Below are 18,297 nucleotides of genomic sequence, written 5' to 3' on the forward strand. Positions count from 1 at the left end.
CCCAATACACATCCTAGTGATTAACTATGATCAATGATGAACTAAGCAGGCAGTTTTAACAAAAAACTATTCTAAATTCATGAAAAAAAATCAAGAAAGTACCTAAGCCACGGAAACTGTATGTAAAAAATCTTGTTGGAAGCAAAATAGCTCACACACGTCATTGGAAGTGAAGGAAATTGCCGCCGGAAGTAAAGGAACTTGGCGAAACGCAAGAAACATCGAAAGTGAATGAACTTTGTGTGGGCATATTTAAATAGTACATGAATAATATAAATCATGAAATAGCATCCGTATGAAAAACTCAAAACTCACAAAACACAGTAGAAACCAAGCACCTAAGAATAAGTGGCAAAAATTTGTAAGCGTGTGGATTCAGCTGTGAGTAAAATGCATTCAAATAAAGCCTTGTTCATTTATTTATTTGTTTATTTGTTTATTGTAGTAAAATGCACAATTCTTATAATTTATCAACATACCTAAACACTATTCATGTAGCCAAAATACTTAAAAATGATTAGATTACTAATTATCAAAGCATTTCAAATGTAAGAATATCAAGTACACAAACATTTACAAAAGATTAGGTATGTGATTGTTATACTTCAAATTTTCAATAATTTCTAGTGACCACAAAAAATGCACTGCTTATTGTCTTCAACGCCTTTCAGCAAAATGTCCTTGATCTTTATAACCTGCATTAAGAATTTGAAAACAAATTATAATTTGTTACATTAATTCTTATTTCCAGCTACCGCTACCTTTAGCTATTAAGGTGCGGAAGTAGCTTCTCCGACATTCAAGCTACATCAGAATCGGCACAATTAGCCTTCCTTAGGTGAAGAGCAGGAGGAAATAAAGCGAAGCGGGCTTTCTCAAAGGCTAGAAGGGATATGGGATTGAATCAAGGCTGGCGCACCATAGTAGAAGTCTGCTGAAAGAAACAAAATAATGGCACCTTAAAAAAATTTTCCCATACATAAATTACAATAACTAAATTATCTTTAATTTCAAATCAGATTTATATTTACTCAAGCTAATAAACTTTGAAATATCATCTATAAATGCTAGGCACTAAATCAAATTAAACAAAAATTAGTAAATTGTATGGGTATATTCTTTTTAACTCAAATAGAAGCCTTATTATTTTTTTCTTCATACTACATCTACCCAACTAATCTTCTATTAGTATTTAATGCTAATGTTAAAAATAAATTACAGAACAAGTATTTAATTTGTATTCTAAACTGCACAAATGCAAAGAGCAATTACCATAACTTTATATCATGCCTCTGCATTCATTAAATATTGCGTTCCACAATATAAAACTTGTTAATCAATAGCAGTAGAGCATTCCTCTAAAGGGTGTGCCTAAAGTTATTACAATGTGTATCATCTTTCTTTCTAATAGACCAACACAAGAACAATGAATTTCACCTGCAAAGAATTTTGTATCAAAGCTACTCATAAAAATAAAACATGCTGCTACCACGAATTTAGGAAGCGTTCAGCATCTGGGCCCTATTAATGAACATAATCTAAAGAACCAAGCTACATGGGCTCATTTATAACCTTATTTTGTCCATTAAACAATTCAACAAACCAATTTAGCTTAACAAGCAAAACAAAATACTACCAAGAACAAACTATTTTAGAATAATTTAAAATCTTCATTTAAACAAAGTACAAGGAAAACCAAAAGCATGAAACTAAAATTGCAAAGATATGAAATACACCACGGAACTAATTTATTCAAGTTATTAACTAAAACATGATAAATTATCTATGTTATAATTCTAATAATCTTTTAAAGCCATAAATGATAATAGAAGGAAAGGAAAGCATAAACAAACAAAACTAAATGCAGTGAAAACTTTGAATATCAATGGTGTTTAACCAGCTACTACAAACATTTTTACTCTAAAGAAATCTCTATAAAAATCCTTCTATTTAACTAGATGAGGAATTGACATTTCTCAGCCTCAAGCATATAAGAAATAAATTTACCAATTAAGAGAAGTGCCTATAAGTAAAAATAATTAACAAAACCATCACCACAAGGGATGAGACTCTTATTTGTAAAAGAAAATCTGCAGATGAAGCAGAATCATGGAATCTACCTCAATTGAAAGTCTACCTTACTTTATGATGCTAAAACAACCTATATACAGTGCAACTTTGGAGTTAATCCCTTATTAACTTTAACGCAAATGTTTTTGCAGTATAAGGAAGCAAAAGACAATTCCTTCTTCAAGACCCTGGGTAAGTTATAGGTAAAATAGACAAACTTCTTCAGAGTATGAGAAAGCAATACTCCAAATTATAGATACAATAACAACTAACTAAAAAGAATCCATTGAAAGTTGATTAAATATATCAATATCTTATTTGTATGGCCACTTAACATGAATTAGCCCTAGTATAGAAAATTCTTGCTATATTCCTAGTTTATAATCCATCTGACATTTTTTATAATAGTTATAAATCCAAAATAACTTTGGAGGCATGTAGTCAATGATGAAAATGAGGAAGTTAAGGAATGAATGGTAAATTGCAAATAATTGTAAATATTACTCCAAAAAAAAAGAAAATAAAGATAAAAAATTGTAACAGAGAAAATTGATAAAAATGAACAAAATATATTCACAAATTGCAAGAAACAAAAAACAAATCAACATGAAAAATCATATATCAACATTCAAAAACCGTAAATTAAAAAATTAAAATAGAAAAGTTAATACTCATTGTTTAAGTATTGATGAGAAGTTTTTGATGAGGAATCCTAAATTAACAATACCTGAGACAATAAAAAATTACCGAATAGAAATATTTTTCAATTGATTGATAGGGGATATCAATTAGGTCATAATAAGAAGAGAAAAAACATGAGAGGCTTTTGGGAGGGTGGTTTACACTGAGAGAGTGAGAGAAGCAATTGGAAAAGTGAGGAAACTAGGGTTGTGCAAAAAGTTGGGATAATTAGGGGCAAAAGTATGGTGCCCGCTTCTTCTTCTTCTTATTGGCAGTATAATTAAAATTGTTTAAGGCTTTTGGCCCCTTTCTTTTGTAGCCTTTTTTTTAAAAAAAAAAACTATTATCAATTTATCGTTTTTGTTTGGGTAGCATTCTTAAAATGCTACATTACCTTATATGATACATAGCATTTAGAAATATGGTACTAATAGGATGATAAATGTGATAAAAAGTAAAATATTATCACTTGGACGAGTAATGGTAGCTGTTTTTCAATAAGTGTTACCAAAAATTAATGTTTAATAGCATTTTGCAAAAACAAGCTACTGCACAATGCTACCAAAAGTGATCATTCTTGTAGTATATACTTAATCCATCAAAACATAGAGCAAGGATATAAAAAAAGAAAAGACAAATGTGCCATAAAAAAGATATTCCCAATATCCAAATTAACTAGAGACTAAGAACTATGGCCAATGAGCATAAAACTGGCAGTAATGACATTTGATGAGCATATCCAGGGCATTACCCAAGTGATATTAGCAAAAGTAAATCTTGATAAAACATTTCCAAAGACAAAGACTCAAATACAATCACCACCCATGTAAGCTACGGATTTGAACCACATACCACTTTGTACTTCTACAACAGTTGAACAAACTAGCACCCACAATATAGTTTTTTTTTTTGGAGCTATACCAAAAGAAATCAAAATAAACACGAGCCCATTTTTCTGGATGAAACATAAAACCAAGAATTATATAAAGAAAAAAAATAGTAAATAAACACAAAAACAACTGCATTGCTGCTCAATCAAAAAACAAAAACCAAAAGTGAAAAAAGCAGGCAACAGGATAAGGTTACATGTCTGTTATGACAAGAATAATGACTGTCAGGGGCGCAGAGATCTCCCTAAAAAGCCCCCGGTGTTCTGAAGACTCACAGACGCTAAGGTAAGCAATGGACGAATATGTCAGGAAAGATTAGGGCTTAGATTATTATGATTTGTTAATTTGTTAAAATACTAAAATAATTTCACTAATGCAGTTTGAAAAGCCAGGCTCTAGGAAATCACAACTCAAGGAACAATGACAAAAAAAGACAAAATCAAAACTTGGATCAAAGACCAAATCATGTAGTACGCTAATTTGCGATCTAAAGGCATATAAGCTGGCTCAACTTGGTGGTGTAAACAAGTAACCGAAGGAACCAATCAAAGAAACGAGCTCTGTACAACACTTTCAATTGATAAAAAATCAGTAACATTTAACTGAAATTTCATATTAAATTTATCCAAATAAATAAAGAGAAATTTAAAAACTTATATAAACATGCAACAATTTGTAAAATATGAAACGAAGAGACAGGATTTACCGTGAATCCGCTGCAAGAACTTGTCAAGATCTTCTTTTATGAAAAGAACTGCAACACTCATCACTCAAATGTCTACACCCCAAAAGCTTCATTTCACCGTCACGTCACCTTTCCACCATCCGATTACAATTACAAGCCAAATATTTATATGTTAACATTTTGAGTAAAAATTAAAAGCAAACAGGAAACGGGTGTTGAATGAAGACTCACCGTAACCTAATAGAATTGAGTTAACCGAGGAGCAGAGATGAGTGCATGCTTGTTGAGCCCTTTCTTTTGACGAGCCGTACCCGCTTCTGCATTTTGATGGTTATCGGGTCCTCCTCCAGCGGTCTCCATTTTCGGCTCCAATCAACCTGGTAGCTATGCTTGCGATGGTAAATCCAACGGCAATTTAGTCACGTTGGAATAGCGATGGCAGCTCAGCTGGTGGCCGGTGAGGCTCCGCGTGCGTGCGGGCTGAGATATTGTGAGAGCGGCTAGGGTTTCTAAAGAATTAGTAGAATATGAAGTATTTATATAAAAATTGAATTTGATACAGATTAAACATAAAATAAAATTTGTTATATATTTCATTTAGGCCCTAATTTTTATGTAAAGTTGAGGGGGTCTTTGGTAGCTTTCTAGTTTGATTTGATCACTTTAATATGAAGTATTTATACGTGTCCATGCGTATTACGTCGCGTCGTGACAAGACGAGAAAGGGAGCCGCTGGAGAGGGAACCGTTGGTTTTGGTTTGATTGCGTTTTCGACACGTGACATTGAGAAAGAAAATGTATACATCAAGTCAAACGCAACAAAACGTAATCTGCGCACTTTAATAGCAACAAATAGAGGGATCAAGCTACGGTGCAACTGTGGTATCGTGTTACAGTTGCATCTGACCGTTAAATGCACTTAGATTAGTGAGGTCCACTGATATTTAACGGTTGAATGTAATTGTGGTACGGTACCACAGTTGCACCACAGGTTTCCCCCAAATAGAGACCAATTCGGTGAAAATTTTTCATCTGCATTTGAATTTGCATTTGAATCTGCATTTAACATAGCATTATCCATTTGAAATTTGGCCTTACCCTTACACGTCAACTCCCTTTTCGCTTCGCATTATTTCTCTATAAATACCCACCCACCCGCCCTTCACTTTCATTTTCTCTTTGGGCTTTTTTATCTTGTTTTCATTTAGTTCCTCTTTTGTTTTTTTTTTGTTTCGGCGGCGGGTTCTCTCAGTTTAGTCGGCCAACGTCAAGTAAGTTTCTCAAATTTAGCTCCCTCTTTCTTATACGTTAATAGTACAATTGATCTAGGTCATTTGACATGTCACGTGTAATTTTTTTAAAATTTAATTTTGTTGAAAACAATTTACTATTTTCTGCTCGTAATTATAATTGTTACCTACTGTTGATTTTTGTTATTCTGCATGAGACCCATGCGTTGTTTTTGTTCTGTCATTTACGTTGACCGAACTAAATTAACTATTATATTAAATAATTTAAATTGGTCTCCTTTCTAAAACTGAGAAGTCGAATTTTTATAAAATTTTGATAATATCTTGTATTGTTTTGGGCTCTGCAGACTTTTGAGGGGGCAAGGTTTTATTTAGAGCACGGAATCTGTGTGTATTTATAAAGTTAGTAGAAGAAGCAATGGAGGTATATGGCAAATCCATGGTTGCTGGCCCTACAAATGTTGTTTATTTGTCCACTATTCTGGGCCATGATGGTCCAATTCCTGTTCACAAATGTGATAGGAAATGTGATAATGAACATGTTTGTGGAAACATGTACATCTGCAAACTAACAGGATTTACCCACATTTGTGACAAGAATTGTAACCAGAGAATTTTGTATGATAACCATAATTCACTTTGCCGGGTCAGCGGCCAGATTTTTCCCCTTACGCAAGCTGAAGAACAGGCTGTTAGAGGAGTTCGGAGAAAGCTCGATGCTGATAATTCCCCCTCTGATGCCTGTGCTTTTAAGCGCAGAAGGGATGCACAATGTCATCCTTCTCCTTTTGAGAGATCTTTCTCTGCTGTTAGTCCTATCTGCAGCAAAGTTGGAGATGGCATGGATATGAGCTAGATAGTTTATGTTGTGCGACTGAAAAGATGCTTTCATCAATACATGTTCCTTTAGAGATTCTTCCCTTTTTTCCCTTTCGCGGAACTATTATGGAAAACAGACTTGATGTCATTGGACCTGCCTGTGTGTAGGAACACTTTATATTTCTAGTTATGATTAATGCAATGTAGTTCATTAACTGCCCTCCTGTCGTAGAGGATGATGAACAGGCTCTTGTTACTTTTGAAACTTGATCAATTCAGTTTCTCTCTAACCCTACTGCCCACATCAAAAACTACAATGATTACAGGATTCTTTCAGGTCTTTCTTAAGGCTTGAATAATGATTTTATTTCTCTGTGTGCTATTTAATTTTTTGTACCTCTATTTATCTCTCTTTCTTTGGATATTCTATTTACATAGGAACAGTGTTATGGTTGTTTTATTGCTGTCTTAGACATTTTGGTATTGACAGTATCATTTTCTAGCTGTGTACTTCTTTTAACTGTATCTCTTTCTGTGGTTGTCTTGATTTGTCAGTACTCAGTATTTCTCAATCTCCTTCGATTTCATATGATTTCATCTAACTTGATAGTCATTTGGTTGGCCAATGCAGTACAGGCTTTCAAGTTCTTGAAATGAAGCCATTTTTAGATATCTAATTTAAACTTCACTGTGCTCTGTGACTTAACATTTGATTAATTTGTTTCAGGTTGAAGAGGAATGACACTTAATTGGTGATTCTTATTATGTTTTCTATCTATTGTTTTGTCACTGTTATTTTTGGGTTGATTTGTTATTTTGGGTTACTGAAATAAGATTTAATTTTGCGGGGATTGAATGATGCAATTCAGGAGACTTTTAACTGTTATCTGATTATTTTGCAATGTGAATGAATTGAATTCATTCCTTCTCAATTCTTTTTCAAACAAATATTGCAGCTTTCTGATGTTTGTTGCTATTTCTATGTAGGTATTATCATCTTTGCGCAGATATGAGAACAAAGCTGCAACAGCCTATGCTGATGGCGAAGAAAGACAGCATATCATATCAGCTGGCTTATTTCACAATTTGGGCTGTTTGGAAGGATTTTACTCTGGATTAGAAGATTAGATGGATGTTTGTTGCTATTTCTATGCAGGTATTATCATCTTTGGACAGATATGAGAACAAAGCTGCAATAGCCTATGCTTATGGCGAAGAAAGACAGCATATTGTATGAGCTGGCATATTTCACAATGTGGGCTGTTTGGAAGGATTTTACGCTGGGTTAGAAGATTAGATGGATTGGAATGCCTGATCTATTTCTTGAGAGATAGGGATCCGGTTGTGTGACAATAGTACATCTGTACGTGGACGAGCTGTGGCAACTCCTTTCAATTTCTAGACATTTAGCAACATGGAAGAATTGTTACTGCTGCTGAATTTGCAATGACAGCCTTCTTCATTTTAAGGAAGAAAAATCATTGAGCAACTCCCTGGATGTGGATGGCTGGGGCGTTTTCTGATGTTACTGGAATATTCTGACGTTACAAGCCTTTGAGCCCTTGTTGTTTTAAAGCTAACATTAATGAATCTTTGGAAAATGAGTTGGATTTTGGCTGAGATCTTAGTGTAGTTCTCTCAACACTGTACCCTTTTCTCTGCTCAGAATTTTATCAGGATTGTTAGATTCATTAATGTTACAGAATTTCTTATGTGGACTACCTCAAATATTTTGCTGGTGAGCTGACTGAACCGATTTTGTTTTTAGGTAGGCGACCAGCTACTGATTGAGCTTGTCCAAGGGCTTATAGCTATGCCTTTGATGATGGCACAAGCACTTTCACATGCAAGGCATATGATTATGCTATTATATTCTGCCCTAACACTAGCAGCGGCGGGTATGCATCCTATTCCGATGGATTCTTTCGCTTGGTTTTATAGCTTTTGGCAACTGAATCCATTTTCAGACCTAAACAACCTCATCTCTTTTTGTACACAGGTTAAAGGGATCAAATGGTTCACTTTCACCATCAATTCAAGATCCCAGCAGTACCAAGGCTCAGCAGATGGTTTCCTCATCAAATAACCTCCACCTGCAGCCCCTTAAATTGTCAATTTTCATTTTCCTGGTTTTGGTCTGAACGGTTTATATACGTTGTATTGGTCTGTGTAACTAATTGGCCTTACTTAATATGGCAAGTGCAAGGAAATTAAAGGCTGAGAAAAAATACAACTTAAAAGATTCAAATTGGTGCGGAGTTGATTATGTAACACAAAATTTTTACAAAGTCCATGTCTAGCAGTTGAACCAGAATTTACTGTGATTTCATACGTCTAGAATTCTGTGAAATCTTGGAAGAATATGGAATAGTGCACAAATTATTTATTTATTTAATTGAACTACCACATTTACAATTTTCAGTGGAGTCGACCAAAATTTGACAAAATAACATTTTGAAACAAGTTTCACAAGAAGCAAGTAGGCACAACATGCATCGTGTCGAGCAGAAAATCCATCATAATTAGAATTGCAAAAACCTCACTCTTTTACATTTAAGCATTAGGGACTTTTCGTTATTACTCTGCTTGACAAAAAACAATCCCCCTGAAACTACCTCTGAGTTCTACTCTGTGATTCATTTCATCACCTAATTAACTAACATCTGACTAATACAGCCATAACATAAGCAGGATTTAAGAAACAAAAAACAGACATTGCATGCTTCATTTCTTCGCCTCCAGCAGTCGTACCTCTCTTTCCTGCAGGCCCCTGCATTTCAAAAATTCATACAATAACACAATACAAAAGATTATAAGTTGTGGATTCATAATAGATGCATTAGTAACCATTTGAAAGGGTCCAGAAACTTACAGCTTTCGCTTTGGTCTTCTCATTGGTTTGTTCTTCAATGCCATCATTTTGATCAATTTGATGAGGTGTAGCTTTAGCAAGCTTGTCAGATTCATCTTCCAAGTCAAATAAGAAACCATCCAATGTTCCAGCTCAAATGAAATCAATGAACGTGAAGGACAAATGTCGATTAGAAGTGAACATATCAAATAATGATACACATAACCACAATTGCCATAACAAGACATTTTCTGTATAAATGTCCTCATTCACTCAGGCACCCGTGCTTGATTCAAATTCACCAAGATAACCCTTTCGGAAAAATAGTCATTACAGCGGCATTTTTTTTTTCAATCTGGATTCTAAAAAGAGCTAAATATTTGAATTTGAATGACATGCTTGATTTTTAGTTTGAATCTCTAATAATGAGTATGGAGTTGTTTGTTTCTGAAAACCAATACTTTTATAATTGTATCCTTACAAATTTTAAATGTTAAATTTTATTCTAAACATATCAACAAATGTAAAAAAGATAGTATTTTATCAAACATAAATCATGTTCAAGTGAACACAATCTTTTAATATTCTAAATTAGAAACACGTTAATCAATTTTATTGTAGTTTATGATAATTCAATTTATATATACACACGTTTTTATGTGGTAAAAAGCAAATAAACTTAATGAAGGTATTTTGCGAGAGGAAATAATGACAACAGTTCAGACCTATTCTCATTCCAATAAATAACAGGGAAGTTTATCTACACTTTTCTATTTAGGTGAAAATATGTTAAAGCAATTAAAAAAAATAGTAAATTGAAGAAAACAATCCCTATGTTCTTTTGTCATTTAAACAATGAAAAAGTTCTAGACACCTTTCATAAGAGTTTGGCTTAATTCACTCCAACCACCCCCCCCCCCCCCCCCACCCCAACAAAACAAAAAAAAAATTATGCAGCCTTTAGTTTAAAACTTTTGGCTCAAGTCAACTTCTAGATTACTTCCAAAATTTTATTAATTGAGAATCCCTTAGTTTAAAAGTTTAATTGACTCTAAAATTTTTAGCTTAATAATCCCACCGTCAATGATACTAGTTGAGTTCAGATACTTCAATAAATTTTCAATTGCAATGGTCACACATTGTGAGTGGAACAGTGTTCATGAATTGTGAGGAAGAAGGTAAGACCTCAATAGGACATAGATATAATAAGAAGTGAAGTGGCTGTCAGCATGCACATTTAAATGTACAAAACATATAGTTGTTAAAAGTCCAATTGCATAAATGCTAATTTTAATAAATAATTCAAGTACCTGGGGCAATTTTTTCAATCTAGAGCAATGTTCTTTTATCAATTACATTATGATTTAAGAATGAGTAAAGCAATCATTTTCACACACCATCTTAGAGAGGAAAAAAGGGGGGAAAAATATTGGATTTTAGCTAGATATGTGTCTGACTATAAGTTTAACCAACTCCTATTATTTAGCAGGATATTAAGAGATAAGTTTTAAAATTAACATGTATCTGAGTGATTAATTTGTTTTGAACTATTTTAATGATAAAACAGTGAAACTGCGGGGTCTTCAATGAACTTTTGAAAATGGTTTATCTGGATGAATCTAAGACAAATATTAGGGTACTCGAGTAAATGCACATATATGAGTGTGTGCCTGTGCATCTAGAGAAAGTGTGATAAAATCTTGACCTTCAACCATAGTGTGGCTTCAGCTGAATAAAGTCATTCATGATGGCCCCTATCTGATCAAGAAATATAAATTTATGTAAATAAGTTGGATTAAATTTATCACAGTACCACGGTTGTCTTAGCAATATCAAAGTCATAAACTATTTGGAAAATCACTAATGAGGAAGAAAAAATATATATGACAGACAAAAGGATAATAATAAAATTAAAATAGGAAAATCCACAAGTATAAATGAAAAAGGAGAGGACTTGCAACAAACCTTAGCCTCTGGATGGCCAAAGCTAACCTGAAGAGAAAGAAAGCTAAGTTATTAAACAATCTTACTATCTCAGCAAAAATTAACTTTTTTTGTACCATAATTAAAACAAAGAAAGTGGAAAGGGGATTTAATTATTATTATCATCGCCATTTCTTTTGAATACGTGAAATAATATCCAATTTGAGGAATTTCAAAGGAGATTGATAACGTACAATGCAAAATGACCTGGAAGGAACTAATGTTGTTTTGTATATGGTTCCTGACAGTGAAAAAACACAAAACCAGTCAACAGCAGACCCAGAATGCAAATAAATAATCAACAATCAGGAATCAGGAATACATGTAATAGTAGACCTTGAAAGTGTAGTTTTTATATAAACAAACAATAAAGTGGAAACAACAAGGGAGCAGCTGAGCAGGCAGACAAGACATGGGGAAAAAAATACAAAAGAAGGTAAGCAAGACCCCAAAAAAAAAAAAAAGAATAAATAAATAATTAATAAAAATAAAGCAGGAGCAAAAATGTATATTGCTAAAAGCTTCCAATGCTGGTGAACTTAATTCAATTTTAAACCATGTGAGTTTACAGTCCTGTCTTACATAAAATAGGGATGATTATCTGTTCTTATTTTAAAAAGAAAAAGACAGATCATTTTAAAATTTATGAATTAAAAAAAAAAATTGAACTAGAAAACAACATGCCTTTTAAGTCCAAGAACATTACATGGTTTCCCTCAGCAGTACCAGGAACTAGTATTCTTCCAACAGCCCCCATATCGCCACTCAGATCTATGGACTCCCCTTCACACTCTACAAATGCCTGCATAAACAACAAAGCTTCTATTCATTACATGAATGCTAGATGTGTACGTGCAGAGACAAACACAAAAGAGAACATGGAGAGACAAACACAAATAAAGAGAGTAAATTTATCAAAAAATTCAGTCACGAAGACCAGAAACAAATCCGCAATTTTTTATCTACACGTACCCGGACAGAGAGATAGAGATTGAGACAAACACAAATAAAGAGAGTAAATTTATCAAAAAATTCAGTCACAAAGACCAGAAACAAATCCACAATTTTTTATCTACATGTACCTGAACAGCAGAGAGATAGAGATTGAGAAAAAGTATTTGATGCATTCTTGCATGTTCTAGTAAAAGAGAAATTAGTTTAATAGCATCTGATGATATTCCTAAGCATCTAATAAGATTAATTAGTTGGGCAAAAAAGCACCAAAGGCCGTCATTTTTTTAAGCATCCATCAGCACTATTTCCAAGAAAATCCTCCTCTCTCATCCGTTGAAGAATTGCAATTTAAACATCAGCAAAAGTAACAATTTCTGCAGCATAAAGATATGTTTCGTGTCCAGCTAGGAAATTATTATGGGAAAGTTTGAGACTAGTGATCAAGCACCAAAGAAAAGGCAGATAAAAGGAAGCCAAAATCTAAACAAGATGTGCTACCTTGGTAAGTTGGAGTTTCTCTGATATCACCAAAGGCAACGTCGACGTAGAGACCTGAAAATAATAAAACTATGAACTGAGTAAGACAGATTAGAGTAGCAATCGTCACAGCTGCTACTATAAAATTCTCAAATTAAGCATATTACGCTTCTCCGCTATGTCTTCCTCAGCATCTTCATGGTCATTGTTTCCTACACCATTATCAACCGACATGCATGAGAACTCCAACTAAAGCACCTCTTATTTTTTAATTTCTTTTTTGGAGAATTGAAAATAGTCCATTTTCCGTCCACAAAAGATTCAGATTTAAGACAACATCCTGATTAACTATCAATCTTTTAAATTAGAATCTGTCACCGTTGCATAGACTTCATGCCTTTTCTTTTCACATTATTAAGTACATCCTTTTCTTTCTTTGGTGATTTTTTCCCTTTCTTAGGAGACTTTTCTTTTGAAACCTTCTTAACTGAAGTCTTTTCGTCTCTACCAGTCAGAGCTGCATCCTCGTCCATTTCTTTCCCTTGGAACTGAAATTCTTTCTCCTCCCTTAAGAGGCTACTATCCTTGCATGACTCAGAATCTGATGACAATGCCAAAATTGAACTTTTTGGTGCCTGCTCAACAATAAACGAAGTTGTCATCAATAGACACAAGATAGCAAGCTCAACATATGCTTCTAATGTTTCCACCACAATCTGAAGAGGTTTAAGATATCTGAACACGTTAAATAAACCAATGTATTTCAAGGAGTTCCATGCCACATTTTTTGAGGCAGCCTTATGAAGATTGTAATAGTGTTTGAAGAAGCATAAATTCCAGGTTAAATTTACCTAGTTGCAAATGTAAGAACTAAGTACCCAAAAGCACATTAACGCTCGCTCGCTAGTTCCAGTTAAGTCGGTGGCAAATTTCAAACGAGGTGCCTAGCATTTCCTTAGATTTCTTGACCATAAACTCACAAGAATGTCAAATCAGACAACTTTCTTTATAAGTTCAAATATAACCAACAGGGATAATCTAACAATAATCTAACAACTTTCTTATTTTGGACCACCAGTAAGACCTTTAAAAATTTATCTACCCCTACAGTAACATACAATTATGAGCTCTCATATTAGCCTAAAGTTAACCACAGAAAAAGCCAAAGCAGTTTCTTACTAGTCGAAAGAAGCTTTTGCCTGGAAGAACTAAGAGTTTTTTATTTGTACAATCCAATCAAAGTTTGTGCATCCTAAATCAGTTTGCTTCTGCCACAAATTTGCATCCGAATATGAATATAGGACCAGCATCAGGTCCTCCAAGTTTTCAGCTTCAATTACATCAATAAAATCCTAACACACAAAAGGTTCCCCTCCAGAATAAATGAGTTTAATTTTCCACAAATACCAATTTCCTTCCATCTTCTTGGAAAAGTAGTTGAAATTCATTAGAAAACTTATAATGTTCCCACTGAAATGCATTGGTAAAAAAATATTAAGCAGGCAACAACTGTTTGATAAATTCTAAAAACTAGAGCACTTGCAGGACACGTACACACAAAATAATTTAAAATTTGCTTATTTGCATGAGAGTTGCTTTTATTATTGAGACAACAGTGACCAAATATTTCGGTGAATGACTAAGGTCCTTGTGTTTTGATGAAAAGAGTTATCTAGAAAAGTACCAATTTTTGTCACTTGAATTAATTGCTCAATAGGCTGAAAGCTCTTTGGAGATAATCAAAATAGAAAGATTTTTATTTATTTATTTATTTTTGGTATTTTGAATGATGACCTTCTATAATAGACCATCAAAAGACAACCATGATAAGGAACTTAGCAAATTCCTATATATCTAAGACCTTACTTCGTATTGTGGTGCTGTAACTTTTAAGTTACAACCACTAAAAGCTACAATTGCTGTGAAAAAAAAAGTGACTATAAAATAAAAATTGATAGTATATAGTAAATATGATTTTCTAATAATAATTTGACAAAAATAGTAAAGATATTATAGGTTTGTTATTATACAATTGTGCAGTCAAATAAACTCAGCTTCCAAACTATAATAGTAAGTATTTACCAAATACTTTACTCAATACCAAAAAGGCCTGAGGCAATTATCAGATGGAAGAATACCCAAGCAGTGATGGCACTGAGACTTTTACAAAAGGTTCCACATGTTTCTCAAATGTCAGCTTGGCAATAATTTTCCCACCATCTCCATTCCCTAAATTATTATCAAAGAACAAAACAATATAGTTAAGTTGTATTGCTAAAACCCCAGTGCAAGTTTGAGGCGAAGTGAATCCATTATCAATCTTGTCCTCCATACAGAATGGTTTGGAGCCTGATCATACAAATAAATTTAATCAGTGGCCGAACAAATATGTAATCATGCTCAGAAGCAATGCCAAAGATAATTTTTATGAGACTAACTTGAAAGAATAAACAAAATACTTTTACTTGGTAGGTATGATCCATTGAACATATATCCATCTTTACAATTTTTTTGAGAGATTGAGAAATTTAGAAATTAAAATGAATTATACCAGGAAAGAATGCAGCCAATCAGGAGATTCTTCCCTTGATCCACTCATATCGTCTTCCCTCTTCTAATATCTTGAGCCTAAGGTGAGGATACTTTAATTACACCTTGAAACACTTCAAAATGTAAACATGCGATAATGATAAATTCAGTTCAAGACGAATGATCGTGCAAACTCCGGATCTAGATGTATGTGCAATGCAGATCCACAAATATTGGTCAGATCCATCTGTGTGGTAATACCCATGCATAAAGGTGGGCATTTCGGTTTTGGGTTCGGTTTTTTGATTTTCAGTTCAGTTTGCAACCCGTTCAAGTTTAAGAATTCAACCCAAACAGGTTGAAAAATTATTTTAAAATGGTTCAGTTCGGTTTCTAATTCGGTTCTGTTCGGGCTCATAATTCAGTTCAGCTTCGGGATGTTATTTCGGGTTCAAATATGGTTTGGGTTACAAAAGACAGTTTGGGTTATTAATTCAGGTCAGGTTACTAATTCAGGTTACAGCAACTACAATTAAGAAAAAGGTAAAACACCAAATGACGAAAAATATTCAGATACTAAAACAACAAAACCAAAATATTCTACAATAAAGTACAAAAATAAAGAAAAAAACTTTAAAGTCATGAAGTTAATCCAAATTATAAAAACATATATAAATCATCAATAAAATAAAACCATCTCCATTTTTCCATCAACAAAAAAATCACTCCATTCTGCAAAAGGTTCGTATGCCTTTACATTCTGGAAAAGGTTTCGTATGCCTCTGTAAAGTTCCAAATAATGTCTTCATTAACATTCACACAACATTACGTGTTGAGAAAGATACTGAAATGATAAAACCGACCAGAATTTACAGAGAAAGTGGCACAGTACCAATGAATCTAAACAAAAACAATATAACAAGATAAGAAGAGCTACTGGAATCATTATGCTGCTTGCAAGTTCCTTAAAATTACATTTATTGCTTTCTATTGACTCATGAAACTGAACACAATAAAACTGCCAATACTGAACACATTGAATTGAGTCTATGGCTGGAAATCTAAACAACCATGGTTTCAAATTAAAAATATTTACTTTCATTTTCAAAGGTCTCATGGCTAGCAGAAATTGCCTAGAAAAGAAGATATGTTGTTTCAAAAAATCTGTCCAAGGACTTGGTGTTAAGGAAAGACTTTGAATGGTAAGAGGTACCTCACTTTTCTTCTGCTTTTAATGCCCTAAATGATGAACCCGTTGATATCACCAAGTTGGTACTGCCAGAGGTCTAACTGAATGGAGAAAAAGATTCAACTTGACACTTCAAGCATTTAAGATATTACTTCCCATACAATGAATTTGCTTCAAATTGTCTGAAGTTAAAATGTATACAACTATGAATAATTATGAACACGTCATACAGATGACAAATGAGCATAATTAATAAATCGTAAGTTAGACGTCAAGACAGCATAATTAGTCAACACTCATAACATATCAAGTTCTTTTATACTTAAGTTACCGTGAAGAGCTGACGGCCAGCTGCAACAATCGGGAGGCGCTACGGTGGCCTATGGAAGCTGCGACTGCGAAGCTGCTGTTGTGCTGGCTTAGCCTGATTCGCTGAAGTTGCTGTCGTGAGCTGAGGCTGAGACTATCGTGAGGCGTGATCTACTGTCGTGAGCTGAGGCTGAGGCTATCGTGAGGCGTGATCTACTGTCGTGAGCTGCTGTCATCGACTGAGGCCGTCAGCGGCTGGCATGGGCTAATTTGAGAGAGGAGAGATGACGACGTGCTGTCGTGGACTCGTGAGACTGTGCTGGGTGTCGTGCCGTCGTAGAGGCAGCCGACGGCCAGATTTGAGAGAGGAGGAATGGAGCAGAGCTGGCTGTTAGGGTCTGTTACGTGGTTTTGGGAAATTGGCATTTGTCAATTGGGATCGGGTTGTACGGTAAAGGTTTCAGTTTGGGCATTTTTCTAATTGATTTTTTTTGTGTTTTAGGGAGAATTGCGTGCGATATACCCGTTTCCTCCAAAATCTCCAAAATACCTACTATATCTCTTAAATTATAATATTTTTAAATTTTATACATATATACTTTAAAAAATTAGAGAAAATATAAAAATAACCACAACTAAATCAAATCCTTATAAAACTGAACTCATATCCTCGAAGTTGGGTAAATAGTCGAGAATACTCGACTTAAGTTGAAATAAAAAATTGACTAAAATTTTTTTACTTTTCCAAGTAAATCAAGTAAGGAGTCGAGAATACTCAACCTTAATTTAACCTTACCTAACATTTATTTAGAAAAAATTCTCAAGTTTTCATTAAAGTTCAATAACTTGTAAAGAATACTTGATTTAAATTGAAATAAAATTTTCATTTTAATTAAGTCAGGTAAAAAGTAGAGCATACTCGACTTTGGTTATGTTATTATATGTAAAAGTCATGAGAGAGGAAGAAAATGTAGATAGATAGTTTTTTTAGGTTATTTTTTACTTTTTACACTTTCATGAGGTATATATATGTAATGGGGTATAAATTTGATATTTAAGGACAAATGGTGCATATTTAAATAAAAAACCTTGCGTTTTATTATTAACCCGAATCGAATTGCAAAATTGAGAATTCAATCTGTTCGGTTTCTACAGTTGATCTGAACTGAACCAAAAACTAAGAAAGAATTCAGATTTAGCTCTGTTTAGGTGAAAGCTTACCGTACGCTTTGGGGTGGACAAACGGTTCGGTTTTTATCAAATTGAGCCAAACTGAACTAAAAAATTTAGTTTGGCTCAATTCGATTCTATAAGTAAAAATCAAATGGTTTAAAAAGTATCGAACTGATTAGTTTTTGTTTAAACCGAACCGAACCAAAAAACAAATCAGTTCGGTTCAATTTAATTATAAAATATTTAATGTAAAATATATAAACCTAAAATCAAATTTCAATTACAAAAAATCAAAACCCTAAATTGCAAATCACGATTGCATCGCTTTCCCTTGTGTCTCTCCCTCGCCTCTCTCCCTCGTGAGATCCCTCTCCTCACGGCGCAGTCCCTCAGCAGCAGCACCATCCCTCAGCGGTATCTTTCCCCTTTGCGCGTGC

General features: G+C 33.8%; 2 protein-coding genes and 2 long non-coding RNA genes across 9 annotated transcripts; 1 reads left to right on the plus strand and 3 right to left on the minus strand.

Moving 5' to 3' along the window:
- Window positions 1-495: 495 nt before the first annotated feature.
- LOC112100341 lies at window positions 496-4,882 on the minus strand. Of its 4 annotated transcripts, XR_002906685.1 has the most exons (4): window positions 4,558-4,882; window positions 4,348-4,455; window positions 762-931; window positions 496-695 (listed from the first exon to the last, which is right to left on the minus strand). It is a non-coding gene; the product is annotated as an uncharacterized LOC112100341 (long non-coding RNA). The 4 variants fall into 4 exon arrangements; XR_002906684.1 differs by having other exon boundaries at window positions 496-934; window positions 4,558-4,879; XR_002906686.1 differs by lacking the exon at window positions 762-931 and having other exon boundaries at window positions 4,558-4,878.
- A 621-nt stretch (window positions 4,883-5,503) lies between these two features.
- Window positions 5,504-8,683, plus strand: LOC18048432. Of its 2 annotated transcripts, XM_006441236.2 has the most exons (4): window positions 5,504-5,597; window positions 5,924-6,732; window positions 7,383-8,293; window positions 8,395-8,683. In XM_006441236.2, the coding sequence occupies exon 2, from the start codon at window positions 5,995-5,997 to the stop codon at window positions 6,430-6,432; it is 438 nt and encodes a 145-aa protein (XP_006441299.1). In that variant the 5' UTR covers window positions 5,504-5,597; window positions 5,924-5,994; the 3' UTR covers window positions 6,433-6,732; window positions 7,383-8,293; window positions 8,395-8,683. The 2 variants fall into 2 exon arrangements, with proteins under 2 accessions (XP_006441299.1, XP_006441300.1); XM_006441237.2 differs by having other exon boundaries at window positions 5,924-8,293.
- A 1,521-nt stretch (window positions 8,684-10,204) lies between these two features.
- On the minus strand, window positions 10,205-14,154 carry LOC18048434 (DNA-binding protein BIN4). Its single transcript, XM_024189449.1, has 7 exons — window positions 13,058-14,154; window positions 12,814-12,872; window positions 12,682-12,735; window positions 11,914-12,031; window positions 11,424-11,470; window positions 11,212-11,238; window positions 10,205-11,004 (listed from the first exon to the last, which is right to left on the minus strand). The coding sequence occupies exons 1-7, from the start codon at window positions 13,320-13,322 to the stop codon at window positions 10,954-10,956; spliced, it is 621 nt and encodes a 206-aa protein (XP_024045217.1). The 5' UTR covers window positions 13,323-14,154; the 3' UTR covers window positions 10,205-10,953.
- A 546-nt stretch (window positions 14,155-14,700) lies between these two features.
- On the minus strand, window positions 14,701-17,184 carry LOC18048435. Of its 2 annotated transcripts, none has more exons than XR_002906658.1 (4): window positions 16,710-17,184; window positions 16,403-16,479; window positions 15,212-15,288; window positions 14,701-15,009 (listed from the first exon to the last, which is right to left on the minus strand). It is a non-coding gene; the product is annotated as an uncharacterized LOC18048435 (long non-coding RNA). The 2 variants fall into 2 exon arrangements; XR_002906659.1 differs by having other exon boundaries at window positions 16,403-16,560.
- Window positions 17,185-18,297: the final 1,113 nt, after the last annotated feature.

Source organism: Citrus clementina, unplaced genomic scaffold (assembly GCF_000493195.1).
Source record: "Citrus clementina cultivar Clemenules unplaced genomic scaffold, Citrus_clementina_v1.0 scaffold_3, whole genome shotgun sequence".
NCBI classification, from domain to species: Eukaryota; Viridiplantae; Streptophyta; class Magnoliopsida; order Sapindales; family Rutaceae; genus Citrus; species Citrus x clementina.

Bases quoted from the DNA above. Each gene is read 5' to 3' on its own strand.
- LOC18048432 (XM_006441237.2), top strand. From the start codon at position 5,995: ATGGAGGTATATGGCAAATCCATGGTTGCTGGCCCTACAAATGTTGTT.
- LOC18048434 (XM_024189449.1), bottom strand. From the start codon at position 13,322: ATGACAACTTCGTTTATTGTTGAGCAGGCACCAAAAAGTTCAATTTTG. The intron at 11,239-11,423 runs GTACGTTATCAA...CTTTCTCTTCAG, and splicing joins CTTCCAGGTCATTTTGCATT to GTTAGCTTTGGCCATCCAGA. The intron at 11,005-11,211 runs GTTTGTTGCAAG...TTTCTTGATCAG, and splicing joins TTGGCCATCCAGAGGCTAAG to ATAGGGGCCATCATGAATGA.